Source organism: Lissotriton helveticus, chromosome 2_1 (assembly GCF_964261635.1).
Source record: "Lissotriton helveticus chromosome 2_1, aLisHel1.1, whole genome shotgun sequence".
NCBI classification, from domain to species: domain Eukaryota; kingdom Metazoa; phylum Chordata; class Amphibia; order Caudata; family Salamandridae; genus Lissotriton; species Lissotriton helveticus.
In genome coordinates this window covers 186,538,096-186,555,686 of record NC_136059.1, presented here as the reverse complement: position 1 = coordinate 186,555,686, position 17,591 = coordinate 186,538,096, and the positions used below count along the sequence as shown (strand labels likewise).

General features: G+C 46.4%; 1 protein-coding gene across 1 annotated transcript in view; it reads right to left on the bottom strand.

The window, feature by feature from the left end:
• Nucleotides 1-662: 662 nt before the first annotated feature.
• DCTN3 (dynactin subunit 3) overlaps nt 663-17,591 on the bottom strand; it is a 62,499-nt gene continuing 45,570 nt past the window's right edge. Inside the window, exons 4-7 of the mRNA XM_078674697.1 lie at nt 17,277-17,360; nt 16,323-16,381; nt 15,898-15,957; nt 663-1,276 (exon numbers count right to left, since the gene is read on the bottom strand). Coding sequence (XP_078530823.1) covers nt 1,187-1,276; nt 15,898-15,957; nt 16,323-16,381; nt 17,277-17,360 — 293 coding nt within the window. The 3' untranslated portion in view covers nt 663-1,186. The remainder of the gene's footprint in view (nt 1,277-15,897; nt 15,958-16,322; nt 16,382-17,276; nt 17,361-17,591) is intronic.

Genomic DNA, 17,591 nt, shown 5'->3' with positions numbered 1-17,591 from the left:
GAGTATCTAAATATTTAAATTTTTAGTCACAACAGTGGTAGAAAACCCAAAGCTACTCCAAACCCAATGGTGGAAAAACAAAAACAATCTGATGTGTAGCATGTGCCTTGGAGCATTGCAGGTTTGAAGGGAAGTACCATGTTTCATCTAGAAGCCGAAACTCCTCCTTTAAACAAATTTTTTTTTACCTAGATGGCAGGAATGTGCACAGCATGTCATCTATAGCTTCACATGCTGCAAACATATAGACCTACATAAACATGCTATTCACCGGGAGGGTTCAATAGTGGGAGGCAAGTAGAAAATAATTTTTTTAATATTATTATCAGGGATATTTAGTGATGCCTGCCAAAAATTCAGCCTCATGAAATTAAGTTTGTGAAAAAGAATTAGTAATAAGAACTTCTGAAGCAAGGTACGGTGAATAAAATATGGCTAAGACTACAAATCCAACCACATGTATGTGAGAAAACAGAGTTTTTGTGCAAAGGCCTAGGGAACACTAGAAAATCTTTTTAGCTTAAAAAGGTATTTCTTGGCGGTTTCCATATAAAATACCGAATATATTAACAAATATTTCGAAGAAAATAATTACTAACCACAGATTCTATTCATGTGGATGTCTTAAATGTAATTTACAAAAAATGAAATCTCTAAATGTATAGTTTTAAAATATTTTATTATGCGCCATTTCAATATCATACCATTGGATATTTTTCTGGTATTCAGGGCATATTGAATATTACAGAAATATGAATTAAGTTTGTAAACATAAATAAATATAAAATGCATTTTAATGTGAACAGCAACAAATTCTATTAACAGGAGCACATAGTCAAGTTTGCAAATAATTCATTTGAAATTAAATCTATTTTTGACCCATGGCACAGCGATAGATAGATGGCATTGCTAACCCAAAAACAAACAAAAAAACAAAAAACAATGTTTAAGCAACAATTTTGTGGGTCACAATTCATCACCGAAAAGTATAGACACATCGAACAGATGCCCATACTTTAAATCCAATTTCAGCCAGCCTTAACTACAAATAGTTTCAGGTTTCAAATTACATATAGCTATCAATATATGACCATGTTTGGAAACAACGTACAAGGAGTGAAAGGCTTGTTTCCCTGTGCCGCACCAGCTTCACTTGTTTGGAAAAATTACTTCAGTATGGCCACATTTAATCTAGAACACGTTTCACTTGACTGGCTGCCTCCATCTGAGTTAAAATCTCATCCCACTGGACGAACTGCTTGGAAAGGAGTACAGTCTGAAGAGCAAATTAAGGAAACATATCACATACATACATACAGTGCCTAAACTTCCATATCAATGTTTGCATTTTGCTGATAAATAAAGCCACAGTTAAAATTACCAGGGATGGTTGAATTGTTCTCAATACTCCGCTAGAAAAAAAACAATGCATTGTATTACTCCTAAAATAAACAGATTTTACTGTGCCTTTCCCACTTTAACCTGTGTACACTGTTGGGAAAAAAAGCATGACAATATCAAAGTTTGCTACAGTTAAAGATAACTTTGCAATCACAACAGAACACCAGTATTAGTCACAGTGACACTCACAACCTTATTTACAAAGCACACATACAAACACCCAGCATCTTCCAAATTTTTCCAGGTTCTTGCACCTCCTCTGGGGACACAAGAAGCAAACTACATTTAAAAAACAACTTGTTATATTATTGAAATTAGTTTTTAGCTGTGACTGCTCCAGTAAGGAAAACCAGACGCCTAAGGACACACCCCTGCACCCGTCGCCCCTGGGCCTTGGAGAAGACCCCCCCCACCCTTGAGCACTTGAGCATCACAAGCTGTAACCCCTCCCCCCCTTGCTGGTTCAGCCCGACTGGCCCCCCGGCCAGAGCCTGCAGCGTCTTTCCGCAGCGACCGATCTCCCTTGAAATACATTGGGCACCCGACGCTGTTATGCAATCAATCAATCAGTCATTTGCTAAGCGCACTACATACCCGTGAGGGTCTCTAGGCGCTGGGAGGGGGGGGGTAGGGGCCGCTACTGATCGAACAGCCAGGTCTTTAGGGTCCTCCTGAAGGTCAGCAGGTTTTGGGTCTGTCATAGGCTCAGTGGGAGGGTGTTCCATGTCTTGGCGGCGAGGTGGGAGAAGGATCTCCGGCCGGTGGTTGTTCTTCGGATGTGCGGGACGGTGGCGAGTGAGAGGTGTGCGGAGCGTAGCTGGCGGTTGGGGGTGTAGAAGGAGAGCCGTCTGTTGAGGTAGGCTGGGCCGGTCTTGTGGAGTGCCTTGTGTGAGTGGATGAGGAGCTTGAAGGCTATCCTCTTGTTGATGGGGAGCCAGTGCAGGTTTCTCAGGTGGGGGTGATGTGGCCGTGTCGTGGTACATCGAGGATCAGTCGTGCCGAGACGTTTTGGATGCGTTGTAGTTGATTGATGAGCTTGGTCGGGGCTCCCGCGTAGAGGGCGTTTCCGTAGTCGAGTCCGCTGCTGACGAGGGCCTGGGTGACTGTCTTTCTTGTATCTGTCGGGATCCATCTGTAGATCTTGCGGAGCATGCGGAGGGTGTTGAAGCAGGAGGAGACGGCGTTGACTTGCTTGGTCATTGAGAGCGCTGAGGGAAGGATGATTCCCAGGTTCCGTGCGTGGTCGGTGGGAGTCGGGGCTGCCCCCAGTGCTGTTGGCCACCTGGAGTCGTCCCGGGCTGACGGGTTGGAGACGAGGCTGAGGACCTCCATCTTGTCCGAGTTCAGCTTCAGACGGCTGATCTTCATCCAGTTGGCGACGTCCTTCATTCCCTTCATGGAGGTTGGCTTTGGCGGTGATGGGGTCCTTGGTGAGGGAGAGATCAGTTGAGTGTCGTCGGCGTAGGAGATTCTGTTGAGGTCGTGCTGTAGGGCGCGTGTGCAAGCGGGGCCATGTAAATGTTGAACTGTGTCGGGCTGAGGGAGGATCCTTGGGGTACGCCGCAGATGATCTCGGAAGCTTCGGAACGGAACGGGGGGAGGCGGACGCTCTGGGTTCTGCCGGAGAGGAAGGAGGTGGTCCATTCCAGAGCCTTGTCTCGGATCCCTGCGGTGTGGAGGCGTGCGCGTAATGTGCGGTGGCAGACTGTGTCGAAGGCGGCGGAGAGGTCTAGGAGGATGAGTGCTGCAGTCTCCCCGTTGCCTAGCAGGGTCCTGAGGTCATCGGTGGCGGCGATGAGGGCGGTCTCGATGCTGTGGTTGCTGCGGAACCCTGACTGGGAAGGGTCCAGGATTCTGTTCTCTTCGAGGTATCGGGTTAGCTGTTTGTTAATGATTTTCTCAATGACCTTGGCCGGGAAGGGGAGCAGAGAGATGGGTCGGAAGTTCTTGAGGTCTCTTGGGTCTGCCTTGGGTTTTTTGAGTAGGGCTCTGATCTCAGCGTGTTTCCAGCTCTCTGCGAAGGTCGCGGTCTCAAGGGAGAGATTGATGACGTTGTGTAGGTGGGGTGCGATGGGGCTGCTTGCTTTGTTGAAGACGTGGTGCGGGAATGGGTCTGACGGAGAGCCGGAGTGGATTGTGCTCATGGTCTTGATGGGGTAATCGACGCTCACGCTGGTCCAGGCTAGTAAGGTGATGTGGTCGATGGTGTGCGTCTGTGTTGCTGTCTGTTGGGGCTGTCTGGGTGTTGAAGCTGTCGTGGATGTCTGCTATCTTGCGGTGGAAGAAGGTGGCGAGGGAGTCGCATAGGGCTTGCGATGGCGGGATGTCGTTGGTGTTGGAGCTGGGGTTAGAGAGTTCCTTCACGATGTTGAAGAGCTGCTGGCTGTCGTGTGCGTTGTTGTCGAGGCGGTCTTTGAAGGAGGTCTTCTTGGCAGCCCTGATGAGGTGGTGGTGGTTGCGGACGGCGTCCTTGTGTGCTGCGTGGCTGGCCGGAGTTTGTTCAGTGTGCCATTTCTTCTCTAGTTTCCGGCAGGCTTGCTTGGAATCTAGGAGTTCTGCGATGAACCAGCTGGCCCTCTTGCTGGTGTCTCTGTGGGGGGGTTCTTCAGTGGGGCGAGGGTGTTGGCGCAGCCCTTGATCCAGTGTCTGAGGTTGTGGGCAGCGACGTCGGTGTTGGAGGGTTTGGTGGGTGGGCGAGGTTTGCCGGTGATTTTGCTCCAGAAGCGGCAGGGGATCTGTTGGGTGTGGTGGTGTGTGGTGGGTTTCTGGAAGGTGAAGTGGATGCAGCGGTGGTCGGGCCAGAGGAGTTCGGTGGTGTGGCTGACGGAGACATGGGGGCTTGAGGAGAAGACGGGGTCGAGCGCGTGGCCGGCGGAGTGGGTGGGCGTTGTGACGAGTTGTCTCAGTCCGAGGTTGGCGAGGTTATCGATCAGGGTTGTGGAGTTGTTGTCGTCGTTCTCAAGGTGAAAGTTCAGGTCTCCGAGGAGGATGTAGTCGGTGGAGGTCAGGGCGTGCATGCTGATGAAGTCGGCGATGAAGTCGCTGACCTGGGGGCGGGGTCGGGGGGGGGGGGTAGACGAGGGTGCCTCTGAGGGTGGAGTTGGGTTCTGTGTGGATCTGGAAATGCATGTGTTCGGCGGTGCTGAGCGTGTCGTCGGTGCTAGTCGAGACCCTGATGGCGATTCCTCCTCCGACTCCGTTGGAACGGTCCCTGAGGGTGATCCTGTAGCCGTCTGGGATGGATATGGCGATGTCGGGTGCGGAGGAGTTGTTCAACCAGGTCTCTGTCAGGAAGGCGACGTCCGGGGAGGTTGTGTTGAGCAGGTCCCAGAGCTCGATGGCGTGTTTGCGTGCGGAGCGGGTGTTCAGTAGTATGCATCGGAGGTGGTTGAGGTCTTTCTTGACGGGTGGTTCGTCGGCTCTGTGGCTGGTGTAGCTGCAGTTCCGGCAGGTGATGGGACCGTGTGTGCGTTTAGGGGCAGCCTTGAAGCAGTTGTGGGTCCGTCCGGGGTTGAGAGCGTGCAGAGTGCTGGCGTCATAGTGGCGGCGGTCGTCATGGCGGGTGCGGGGGCCAGGGGTGCTAGTGCTGGGCGCGGTCCAGGTGCGGACGGGCGCAGACGGGTTTGCCGCATACCAGCGGTGCGACCGCACAGCGGCCGGCATGTATGGAAAGGTGGGAGTGATGAGCAGCTGGGAGGCGGGGGCAGCGAATGGGCAGTCAGGGGGGCGGAGCCGCAGCGGCGGGGGCGGTGAGGGGCGACGAAGGAAACAAGGCAAAGGGCACAACAATTGAAGTGTAAACGAGTGGCACAGAAGGAAGAAAGGTCACAAAGGGCAAAAGGTCACAAAAAACGGGAAACGAGTGGCACAAGGCAAAAGATCACAAGAAAAGGGCAGAAAGGTCACAAAAAATGGGGGGAAACGAGTGGCACAGAAGGCAATAAAGTCACAGAAATGTAGGGGCAGCTAAGCAACAGAACGGAACAAGCATTGGAAATGCAATAGGTCTCGCATTTGTTCGAGTTAGAATTATTGGCGTTATAAATAAAGCACAAGGACAAGTTTACTTTTGGGATGCCTTTTAAGGTGTGAATTCAAAGTACTGAAAAACAATACTCCTAATCAGTTTATAAACGTTTTTATGAGGTACAGAGGCAGAAACTCTATGGCCTCTAAGCAGCTGCAAAATGTATGTAGTCACTGGCACTGCTCACTTTTGCATAATTTACCGGCAGTTTTCAATTCATTTAGTCTACTTTTCAAATTTGCAGAAAGGAACCAATGAATATATATGTTCTTGCATTGTGTGAGGCGGAGAAGGGACAGTGGCAGACAACAATCGCAGCTCTGGTGCGGAAACAGATTCCCCAAGACTCAGAGCAGCGCATTATTGAAGGGAGTACTAAAGGAAAAAAATGCAGTTCAGTATGGCTTTCGTTGCATATGGTATATGACTATATCATGATGTTGACATATATAATAAATACAATACAGAACCTCAACAAATAACGAAAAGAGATGATTGCTTGTACTTGCTAACGGCTTCATCATTTCCGGAATTTAAGTTCATTAAAAAACATGCAATACAATGTGAAAACATCCTGTAGGCAATATACATTAATGAAATATTCTTAAACAGAGGGTCGATCAAATATCAAAAAAGCAACTTACATTAAACAGATTGATCGGACTAAAGGATAATTATCACATAATAAATACTTTGCCTATGATAAATTAAGCCAGGATTACAGAGGGGTCCATATCCGAATACCCACACCAAGGGTGACAGGTCTAACAGTAATAATATCTAAAGTTCGGGTAGGCCCAACCACCTTACCCAAGGGGTAAGCTTATGTATTTAAGGGCTGTCCTTGGCCTCTAATATTCCCATAAGAAAGTATTACAAATCAAATCTATTTTACTAAACCATTTCGTGAGGACTACAAAGGGGGTTGCGCTGTGAAAGTACAGTATTTTGAGGAGTGAACCTCAAATGTGTACTCTCATTTAGGGCTTGCTCAGTTCTAGTTCAGGTAGATGTATTCAGGTTTATGAGACAAACTGAGTTTTAGGGTGGAAACGTCAGCACTATCTCAGGGATAGCCTTTAAATATTTTGTTTTATAATTAAGTAACAATACTCATACTGGTCTTATAGTCATGTCTAAACAATGGACACTTTTGCTTCCATATATGTGCATCATACTGTACACTCCATATCACACTTCTGAGAGCACCGTCTGCACTATTGTTGCACTACCTAAGGTGCAAACAAGAATATAATGGATTTGCAATTTGAAACGCCTCTGTTTTTAAATCACTGAATGAAAAGTGTATCATTTGCACGTTCTCACACTTGGAGAAGTCCTGGGAAAAAAAATAGACCAACGGAACACACACACACTGAACATCGCTGTCTCTTCTCTGCACAGCAGTTACCTAAACAACTTAAAAGTACCTTCTAATTAGGAAATCTACCTTACCAAAACCACATCTGTTCCGCAGCACCACAGTGCCTTTCGTTTGCATCAAAAAAAGCCAGATGTGTTATTTCAAAGCTCTAATTTCATGGCAACAATACTTATTTGAGGGGAGACAAAAGAATTTGTATAGAGACAAGATAAAACTACAGTCGAAGCAATGATTCATTTCTGCGCACATTAGTAATGCGTCATTATTTACAGTAATTAGCCTCCCAGATAAGTCCTCCAGTCATGCTAACAGGCTGGTGTCTGCAGAATGTCTTACACCTACAAAATGCTGCTACACTGCCAGTGCCAGCGACAAAACCAGTGAGAGGCAATGCCAAGTCGACCCAATATATTTGAAGTCGACGGGTATGGCCACGAACCCAAACAGACTTGCACATTTTCTCAAGCAGTCAATACAATGTATAATGAACTAGGCACCTACAATTCCTAGTTGAATACATTTGATAAAAAGGTTTGCTGTGAGAGTAATTAACACTAAATAGGATATGCGATCACCACACTGAATAGTCCAGAAGATGACAATGATGGTATCTGCAATACCGAGAGGATGGGAAACTAGCTCACTACGTAGTTTTTTTCTTACAAATACTCTTAAAACTAAAAAAGCTATTTCCGTTTTTCCTGGATCACCCCCGATGCGGATCTGTTTGGTAATGCCATTTTCTAATTGCACACCCTTCAACATTCTGTAACGCCCATGTTCTCAGAAAACAAGCTTGCATCCGAGTCAAAAAGACGTGGTTGTCGTTTCGCTCAACTATTTTAATGTGTAGTCAAATCACCAGTGTTTAAAGTAGAGTGTCACTCACTCATTTATAACACAACAAAAAACATGCAGCTTCCAGACCCAGTAACATTTTGCGACACTTACTTAGTCTCACAGTCAAAAATCTTTACAAGCTCAGTGAGGGCGATTCTCTTCGCTTCCCGCACAGAGCAACTTTACACTGACGCTAGGGAAAGCTCGTCTCTAGTGACTGACCGAAAGCTTGAAAACAAAATATTCGCTCTTGAAGAAATTTAATCGAAAGTTATCTCCTCAGTTGCAGTAAAAAAAAAAAAAAAAAAACAAGCCTTTGTAATGCAAAAAGTCTTGCATTTCCGGGACTTTGAGCTATCGGAATTGCAAATGATAATGCCTTTTATGTAACCCTGGGCGAAGCACTACGCTACGCTCGCGTAGTTTGCGAAGTTTGCGCAACTTCGCACTATGCGAGCTGCACGTAGCACAGTGCAAACACGCGTGCGCAGCGTAGCGTAGTGCAGCGGTCATTTTTTGCTTGTTCGCCTTCCTCAACGTCAAGTTGGCGACCGCGAGCAAGCAAAATGACATCCCGGCGAGACTCTCAACGGGGGGAGGTCAGGTTTCTCTTTGCGAGTGGTCGTGAATGCTCGCAACCGCTCGAGATGATAAACTACTAGTAGCTTCGCGTAGCGCTACTTCGCGAACTACGCCCAGGGTTACTTTTATGTATGTGCTTTGAAAACCTGTAGGTTTTTAAAATACTTAAATGAAAGGCATTGTCATTTGCAATGGCTGAAACTCTTCGAAATGTGAGACCTATTGCCTTGCAACTGCTCGGTATTGTAAGCACTGCTCCACCAGGCACTTACTTTGTGAGGGGCAATTTGGTACGGGCAGCCTTAAAGCAAGGACTCTGATTCTCCCACGGCGGCAAAGCTGCTATTATTGAGGATGAGGGCTTGGCTCAGCTAAGCTGCAGTGTAGTGGAGGACGCGGGTGTGCTCTGGGCTGCTGCAGCTGGGTGAGGAACCACTCCGGCGGCCGGCAGCCAACACACTTAGGGGGTTCAGTGAGCTCAGCTGGTGGGTAACGGGTTGGGGCGGGTCACGACACAGGATAGACAACCACCCGCGGTGTGAGCTACAGCGCGCTGCCATTGACACAGCAGCTGAGCCAAACTGTTATGAATGTGTAACCACCCGCATTGCTCGCTTCACAAATGAAACTACTCGCCGAATGCAGCGGCCCCCATGATGCACATATGAAAGCGGGCTCTGCATTTTATCTGTTAGCACGGCATGTAAAACGTATTCACATCGTGGCCCTTGCCAAAAATCATGACAATGGGAGCCGTGGTAAAACTTCAAGTGCGGCGCCCGTGCGTGCTAAAGTTCTGCGACATGGCAGTCCATCTAGCGGGCACCATGACCAGCAGGAAATTTAAAAAATAATGAACAATCCCGCGAGTAATAAATAAATGTGCACAACGAGTACTGTTTGATGGTTTCATAGGTGGGAGACGTCTACTTTAGAGGCAATGCAACAAAAAATGAAATGGATCCAAAAAAATAAAATAATGAACAATCCCACGAATGGTGTGCGCGCGCCACAGGAGACGTGCTTGCCCGAAACCACGTGACGGCCTATTACGCGCACCAAGTGCGTAATAGACACCATTAGGCCGTGGGCGGAGCAATGCGCCCGCCTTTGGCCAATTGCGTGCAGTCTTTAATAAAAAGACGCACGCAAAGGCCAATGGGGTAGCACAAAAGGAATCGCCTACGCACGAGCGTGTGCAATTCCTAGGTCAGTGCTAAAACCCTGTTTTTAATTACAAAATGCCTCGCGCTGCGAAGCACTGCTTTGCAGTGCAACGCAGGTCGCGAGACCTAAAAACGGGCAGAGAGACTCGGGGGCCGCAAGGGGAGCAGAAGGAAAAACCGGGCAGAGAGACACGGGGGCAGCGAGGGGAGCAGAAGGGAAACCGTGCAGAGAGGCACAGGGGCAGCGAGGGGAACAGAGGTAGAGAACGGGCACAGACCACGTACAGGCAGCGGGTGAGACAGACAACAGCAGTCACAGACAACAATGAAAATGCAGTCACTACAATGGGAGCAATGAAAGAAAATACAGGCAATACATTGGAGGATGAGCAAACCTACTGCCTACCACTGGCCACCAGGGATGAGGCGCAGGTGGTGAAGGAGGGCCTCGAACTTCAGCAGCGTCAGCTGGGGCAGGGACACACAGGCAGTGCTATGTGGAGGGGGAGCGACCTACCTGGAAGGGTCAAGGGTCACTTTCCTCACCGCACTATATGGGGAAGTGGGAGGGAGGAGCAGCTGGGAGGCGGGAGGTAGGGGCAGCGAATGGGCAGTCAGGGGGGTGGGCCGCAGGGGATGCAGCGGCGAGGGGCGACAAAGGAAATAGAAGGCAAAAGGGCACAACAATTAAGGGGGAGACGAGTGGCACAGAAGGCAGAAAGGTCACAAAAAGGGCAAAAGGTCACAAATATACAGGGGGAAACGAGTGGCACAAAGGTCCCAAGAAAGGGCAGAAAGGTCACAACAAATGGGGGGAAACGAGTGGCACAGAGGCACAAACGTCCCAAGAAAGGGCAGAAAGGTCAGAAAAAACGGGGGGAAAAGAGTGGCACAGAGGCACAAATATCACAGGAAAGGGCAGAAAGGTCCGAAAAAAACGGGGGTAAACGAGTGGCACAGAGGGCAGAAAGGTCTCAAGAAAGGGCAGAAAGGTCACAGAAATGCAGGGGCTGCTAAGCAACAGAAGGGAAAAACGGGCAGAGAGACACGGGGGCCGAGAGGGGAGCAGAACGAAAAACCGGGCAGAGAGACACGAGGGCAGCAAAAGGGAAACCGGGCAGAGAGACACGGGGCAGCGAGGGGAGCAGAAGGAGAGAACGGGCACAGACCACGTACAAGCAGCGGGGGGAGACAGACAACAGCAGTCACAGACACAACAACGAAAATGCAGTCACTACAACAGGAGCAATGAAAGAAAATACAGGCAATACAATGGAGGATGAGCAAACCTACGGCCTACCACTGGCCACCAGGGATGAGGCGCAGGTGGTAGCCTGCGGGTGGAGGAGGGCCTCGAACTTCCTTAGCAGCGGCAGCTGGGGCAGGGACACACAGGCGGTGCCGCCCCCATGCCGCTGGAGATGCATTGAGGTGCATTGCTAACGCTGCCTTGGACATTGCCCACCACTCACTTTAGCTCCTGGAGATTGGTCTTGTAACTCGCTGCACTGAACCGGTTTACAGAAAGTATTCTTCCTTCCATAGGATAACGTTGCAGAACTAAACAATTGCCCCTAATAGAGCACTTTGGGATTGCATAGCATGCCCTTATCCACTCAGAGAAACGCCTGGACTCTTTACACGGTATACCAGATTGTTGATATATCACATAAAGAGCCAGCTACCTACAAAGTGTAATAAAACTTGAAGAAATATTGCTGAAAAGAGAGGCAGGGGTATTTTTTGGAAGGTTGGTCAAGCCTTGAACGTCCTACTGACTGATCGGTCACTGGTGAATGTAAACGGTCAGATATTGCCCCACCCAATTTCCAGGGGTGATGAGTATGTAAACATGGTAGAGGGTAAGAAGACTTCTACAGGTAAAGGTCATGTTACTGGAGACCCTGCACACTTGGTTAACAAGGATTCGCCATAGCTGCAGCTCCAGCCATTATATTCTTTGGGATCTTCGCCACAGAAGCCAGAAGCTTTAATACTGAGTGCAAATCACCTAATCCAGCCATTACTGTTCTTGTGATGGTGTAAGTTTGCTTTGTTTCATTTTTTTAATAAATTAGAACATTAAAACACTATGTAATGTTTGTATGTAGTTATAGTATCCAAGGTGACACATTGAGTATAGACATACCCAACCGCCTCTAAGGATGGCCTTCGCAGAATTATTTTGCAGACCGGTAGAATAGGAAACAAGCATTTGCAATGCAATAGGTCTCGCATTTACAAGAGTTTGAGCTATTGGCATTGTAAATGACAATGCCTTTTATTTATGTGTTGATTTTTAAAACCTAAATAAAAAGCATTGTCATTGACCTTAATTCGTGTTGTATTGACCTTATGTCCCGCTCCTGCCCTCTTGGTTAACATCGCGTCCTTAAACAGACTAGCCCTGAAGTGGCAGTACTAGTTGTAGGCAGGGATGGCAAGCCAATTTGTCTGCTCGCCCTTTGATTGCACGCTGCCTGTATTGAGCACTTTGTCCCAAGAGTCAAATAGCACTTGTCTAAAAGGACAGCTTTGCTCAAGTCTCTAATTGCCTTTTTATCATGTCAAGCGTCCGACACTCTGTGCCAGTTCTGGTGACACAGACAGGTTGACACAGGGAGAATGTGAAAGCATTTCTTCGCGGCTCTGGCAGTTCACATGCTAAAGTCTACGCACTCAAATATTTATTTATCAGTAGTGACTGAGCATTTACAAACTGCAAATGCCTACACACGCTATTCTTTTGAAAATACAAATGCTGCAGCTGCGAAGCCCGTACCTTGTAGGCGCCCATGGGACCTGTGCATGGGGGTTTTGGGAGCAAGGGAGGCGGTCTAGCAGAGCAGGTAATGGCTGAGGATGGAAATGCCTACACATGCTACATTTTTAAAAATAGAAATGCTGCTGTGAAGCCTGTACTTGTATGCGCTTGCGGGACCTATGCATAGGGGTGTTGGGAGAGAAGGAGGAGGTTGGGCAGAGCAGGGAATGGCTGCGGGAGGAGGAATGAGGAAGCATTGCTGTTTGATTGAGAAAGGCTCCGTTTGTGCCCAGAGGATGGGGGAGGGCTCATAATGCGAAGCGGGGGGGGGAGGGGCGCAAAAACAGCTTCAATGAACCTGCTGCACCACGCAAAACAAAAGAAAGACAGCGCGGCTCAAAAAGTTTTTTTTACCTACGCTTCAGTTGAAAATGTGTGCCTGTGTTATAAATAAAGCACGGTATGAGTTCTGGGTAAAATAAAATGTTTAAAAAAAAGCATTCGCAGTGTTAAAGAAAAGCACGGTGTGCGGTTTGTAAAAACAAATAAAATGTTTTAGCTTCAAGATGGCCCCTCGCGTCATGTCGCATCTTTTGCATGTTGGAAGCTGTAAAAAATAAGGCGTGCCCACTGATATTAAAAAACAAGTTAAAAAAAAACCTGTAGTTTTATCTTTATTCCTTCTGTTTAAGCGTTCACGGATGTTGCCAAATATGCACCTTGACACACACCTCATGTGCCTGTAGTGAACTCCTGGGGGCAGGGCGCACACAATCAGGCAGGCACACGTGCACACTAGAGTCACTGATTAGGCCACTGCCTGCACTGGACACACACGTTTTGTGACTGTGAACTGCTGGGGCCGGGGCACACTGGAATCACTGATTAGTGCACAGTCACCAGACCAGACCCAAAGCCGCACCTTCTACCAACCCTGCTATCTTTGACAAGGACAGGGACCTCTTCCTATATCCAGATGACTGCGAGGCACATCAGAGCACGTGTGTCCGTGCAGTGCCACTAACAAGCCATCCCCAGAAGTAACTTTTACCTGCACCATTGAAGCTTCCTTTTTTAGAGGCGCGTGCTGAACGCGGAGCATCGTTTTTGCAGAAAATGTTTTCCTAAACGTTTCTATTTGCCTACTTGGCTGTAAGAAAAACTCTTCTATTTGCTGTTCTGCCAAGGTCACCGATCACCTGACCAAAGCCATTAGCAGCTAGAAAACACACACTGCTGCCAGCTCGTGTATGTTGACTCTCCGCGAGGGAAGGGAGCGCGGGGCCCGGGATGGACTGCGCAGCTATACGACGGCGTTTACATCCTGCAGGTAGGGGAGCGGGACTCGTACATGGGGGCTGTGTTTTCACACTGACACTGTTTTCTCCGGGTTTTTTTTTGTAACGAGGTGTTAATCCCAATTGCTGCAATGCAGAAGAAAACGACACACCAGGCGCAGAACTGTGTTGTGCTGGAGTTAATGAGGTTTTGCAGAAGTGCAGTCACCCAGAGACAAATCGTGTTTTGCTGCCCTTGCAAGCCACTGATATCTATAACTATATTTAAAAGATGATTTTTGAGCGCAAAATTCAAAATGCTGTAGAATCCCTGGGGTTGTGCTTAGTTGAGGACGTTTCCAGTTGTTACCTATCATTTTTGTGGGGGCTTTTTCTGGGACGTCATAAGCCGTATGCATTGATAATTTGCGACCACGGTGTGGAAGATGGGGGTTTTATTGGGCAGAGTATGTAAAAAGAGCGTAGACAATTTATGTGCAAAGCGCTTCCTGAACGCTGGAAAATCTTCTGTCTGTGGTTGCTGTAATGGGCATTTGTGCTTTTTTTCAGACATTTGCTGCTCACATTTGGGGTACGCATGTGTCTGTATTCAATATGAGAGAGATGGCTAGGGTGTGTGTGCATGCGCCGGGGGTTAAAGGGTGTGGGGGGTGCCTCTGGAGGGAGCAGAACCCTTTTCCACGTAGACAAATTAATGGGTAGACGGCGAGTTCAAAGGCTTGACCCAGAGTTTATTTTAGAAGGGACGGGAGTCTGTCCAGGTGAAAGAGCCCTGTCAATCCGTGGGAAACCCCTGTGCGGCGGGGAAGGGGGCGTGGGGGTGCTTGGCGGGGACGAGGGAGTCTGCTTATGTCTCCCGAACACTTATCAGAATGTAATTTATAGAAGCGCGTCTTGTTTTAATTAAATCAAAGAGGTAGGGTACATGGCGTTATAACACTATTCAATTTAATCTCCAGTTTCTTAAAGGATGACGCTGTTCTGTCGGATGAGCGTGTCCATGACACACATAGAGAAAGGTGTAGATGGCACAAACATAGGAACTAAACATATTTTCTACAAATACAGTATAAGGAAGGAACCACGGGCTTAACTCCAGCTGACCAGAGTAAACAGCTGATTGCATGTAAACCCTCCGGGTAAATAACCTTTAACACCCGGTGCCCTATGTATCGCCAGGCTGAATTAGCTGGTTAAGACCCCGCCTTGTGTTGCCTCATTATTTCCAGCCACTGCAGCATCTCTCTTCCAGCCTTGTACAACTGTGAAGTCCCCCCTTCGCCTTATGAGCTCAAGCGTTTCCACTTCAAATAGACGGCGCTGACCTTTCTATCAACTCCTCGGGCACAATACTGGATCGGCTCCTTCCACGCCATGCCTCTTTCTACTACCATTAAAAACCTTTATTGATTCCCACCGCATGCCTTCCTAATTGCGTATCTTCAAAGCACCAGTATCACAGAATAAACATCCATCTAAAGAGCATGAACTAAAAACAGACTGAACTAAAAACAGGCTCAGATGTGACGAGATAAGAAAATGATTTTAGCACGGTTTACAGCGCTCGTCTCAAATGCTCCAAACCACATTAAGAAGACCGTGCTGCAGCCGATCTCTTGTCTTTAAGGGGCCATGTGTTTCAAACACATGGCCTCATAAAGATAAGAAATCTTTAGCAACCAACATAAATCAGGCGAGCCCGTCCAAGTAGGCCGTCTGAAAAAGAGAAAGTCATTGTCACAAAAAGCTCTTTTCCAATAGCTGGCCACAGTTTAGCATAAACTATGACGCTGACCAATGGGAAAGAGGGGCGGGACTTAAAGCCCGTTACTGAAAGCACCTCTAAATCTTAAAATCTCGCCAGCGAGACTGCGCATGTGCGCAGCCCACGCAGGCGAGACCTAAAATGATAAAACTAAGAAGGGATCTGAACAATATCTATATGTAAGATAAACAACTGTACAACTGTTTTGATACATGTAAGTTTTATACTGACAATATCATATGCGGATATGCTTTAGAAAAGTGTTTTCAAATTAAACACGAAGTGTAACAGAATCAAATTACAATGATCATGCTTTTTGTTATGTCCAACGACAAGTCATGGGCACTAAATTCGATTCTGACATACATGACATCAGTTGATCCTTGGCACTTTACTAAATGATGCAAGAAATATGTACAGACTACGATGTTTCATGCAGCCCACTGGTTTGAAGACTAAACCAAGCATTGTTTAGACACCATGATTTCAAACCTAACTATTCCAAAAGAAAACTAAATTTTTCATAGTAATCAAAAAGTACAACCAAATAGAACGACATGCTTACACAAAATCTCAGCACACAGTTAAACTGAACAATTATTTATTACACCTTGGAACAAAATAACAAAAGGGGAATTGGGAACCTGAACAGTTTTGTATGAAAGGATACCATTTTGTTGTAGTCTTCAAGGAGTTTTTTGGTCTCTTCTGTTATTTCATCAGATTGGTCCTGTCACAACACAACAAAATATGAAAATAATTGAAAGCATTGAATCAGGTGTCGCATAAGACTGTGTGAAAAAGAGAGCACAGTGCTACCAGAAAATCAACAGTAAACCCGTGGTGGTCAGATCATTTGCTTGAGAAAAACGAAGTTTTTTGGAAACTTTCAAGCCGGCCAAAATAATTCTGGCCTAATATTGCAATCCTGCCAATCCGTAAATCTTTTAAAGCAAACAACCTAATCCTTTTAAAATGGTCATGCCTGGATTTGTACTATAATTTCGAAAGCTAGAAGATGAGTATCTCCTAAAACAATGCATCAGTTTATTAAGTGAGGGACTGGACACCAGGAAAAAAAATTTAATGCTCTACCTGTTGTTGTATGTGAATCTGAGAAAGAGCTTGCAGTTTTGAAGCATGCCCAGGAACAGCTGGAAATGAATAAGTAAAGAAAATTATATCACTTTCACCTTTATATTGAGACAAGAAGCTATGATTTATGGGTGCAATCGAGTACGATTCATGTTATGTGGGATTTAGAATGCATCAGCATGTCACTTGTATGTCTTCTATCAGAAAAAGGCTGCAGCAAACGACCTTCTTTAATAAATTTGATTCGGATATTACAGCTTTAAAGAATTATTTGACTGAGCCTCTTAAGCTTTCATTTGGTCTGGTAAAGAACAGATCACCTTGCCCTGCCGAGGAAAACCGTTATTTGCACATGGACAGAATGCCCCCAAAGAGGTGAACACCTAACACGCATATACTGCAAGAGGTAACGTGTATTTTTTGCATGTAAACCTCACTGGAAGCACATGCTCACAGTAGAGGAGCAGACAGTTGACACCAATAGGAAGAAGGCATTTTGAAATTTGTATATTTTAGGGCCGGCTGCCTGGTGAGAGTTCACGGTCTGTCCAGAGCTACAAATATTTACACCTTACTAGTTTGAGTACGGTGTTGAGTACATCCAATATGTCAGTTAAAGTAAGCAGAAGGGTAAGCGGCCTTGTTTACAATAAATATCACTGGTTTGCCGCTTTTAGGAGATCTTCAATTTCAAAACAGTAGCATTTGAGAAATCTTATATTTATTTTCATGACATTTTAGTAGGCAAGTTTACTGTATATATTTCAATGTAGCTTTTACTTTCTTTAACTTTTTTTTTCCATTAGTTTCATGGTCTTTTTTATTGTGCATTGCAATGTACGCATTCATAACAATCCAGAATGTCTGCAGAGAGCCGTTTTAAAGGATGACAAAAGCAGTAACCCCAAAAATACACCACCTCCAGTTTTACTCATCTGGAATGTTTTAGTTTACCTTTAATATGCTCACTGTCGAGGAATGGCTGGAGGATACTCAACTGCTCCAAAAGAGCTGCTTGCTCAAGAATATACTGTTCCTCTAAAAAGAGACACAAAAGAAGGAATCGCTCAAGTAACATGAAATGTTCTTTACAAACTTACAAAACTCGCTATACAAATCCTTACCACAAAATGTATATTATGGTGAATTTAATTTATCTATGTGAGAAATAGGGTTACTAATTGGATGAGTGGCTGCAAACTCTAACTCACTATGGGTAGGACAAAACACAGTTGTTTGAGAATCTCTGCTCAAACCCTGATAACTATG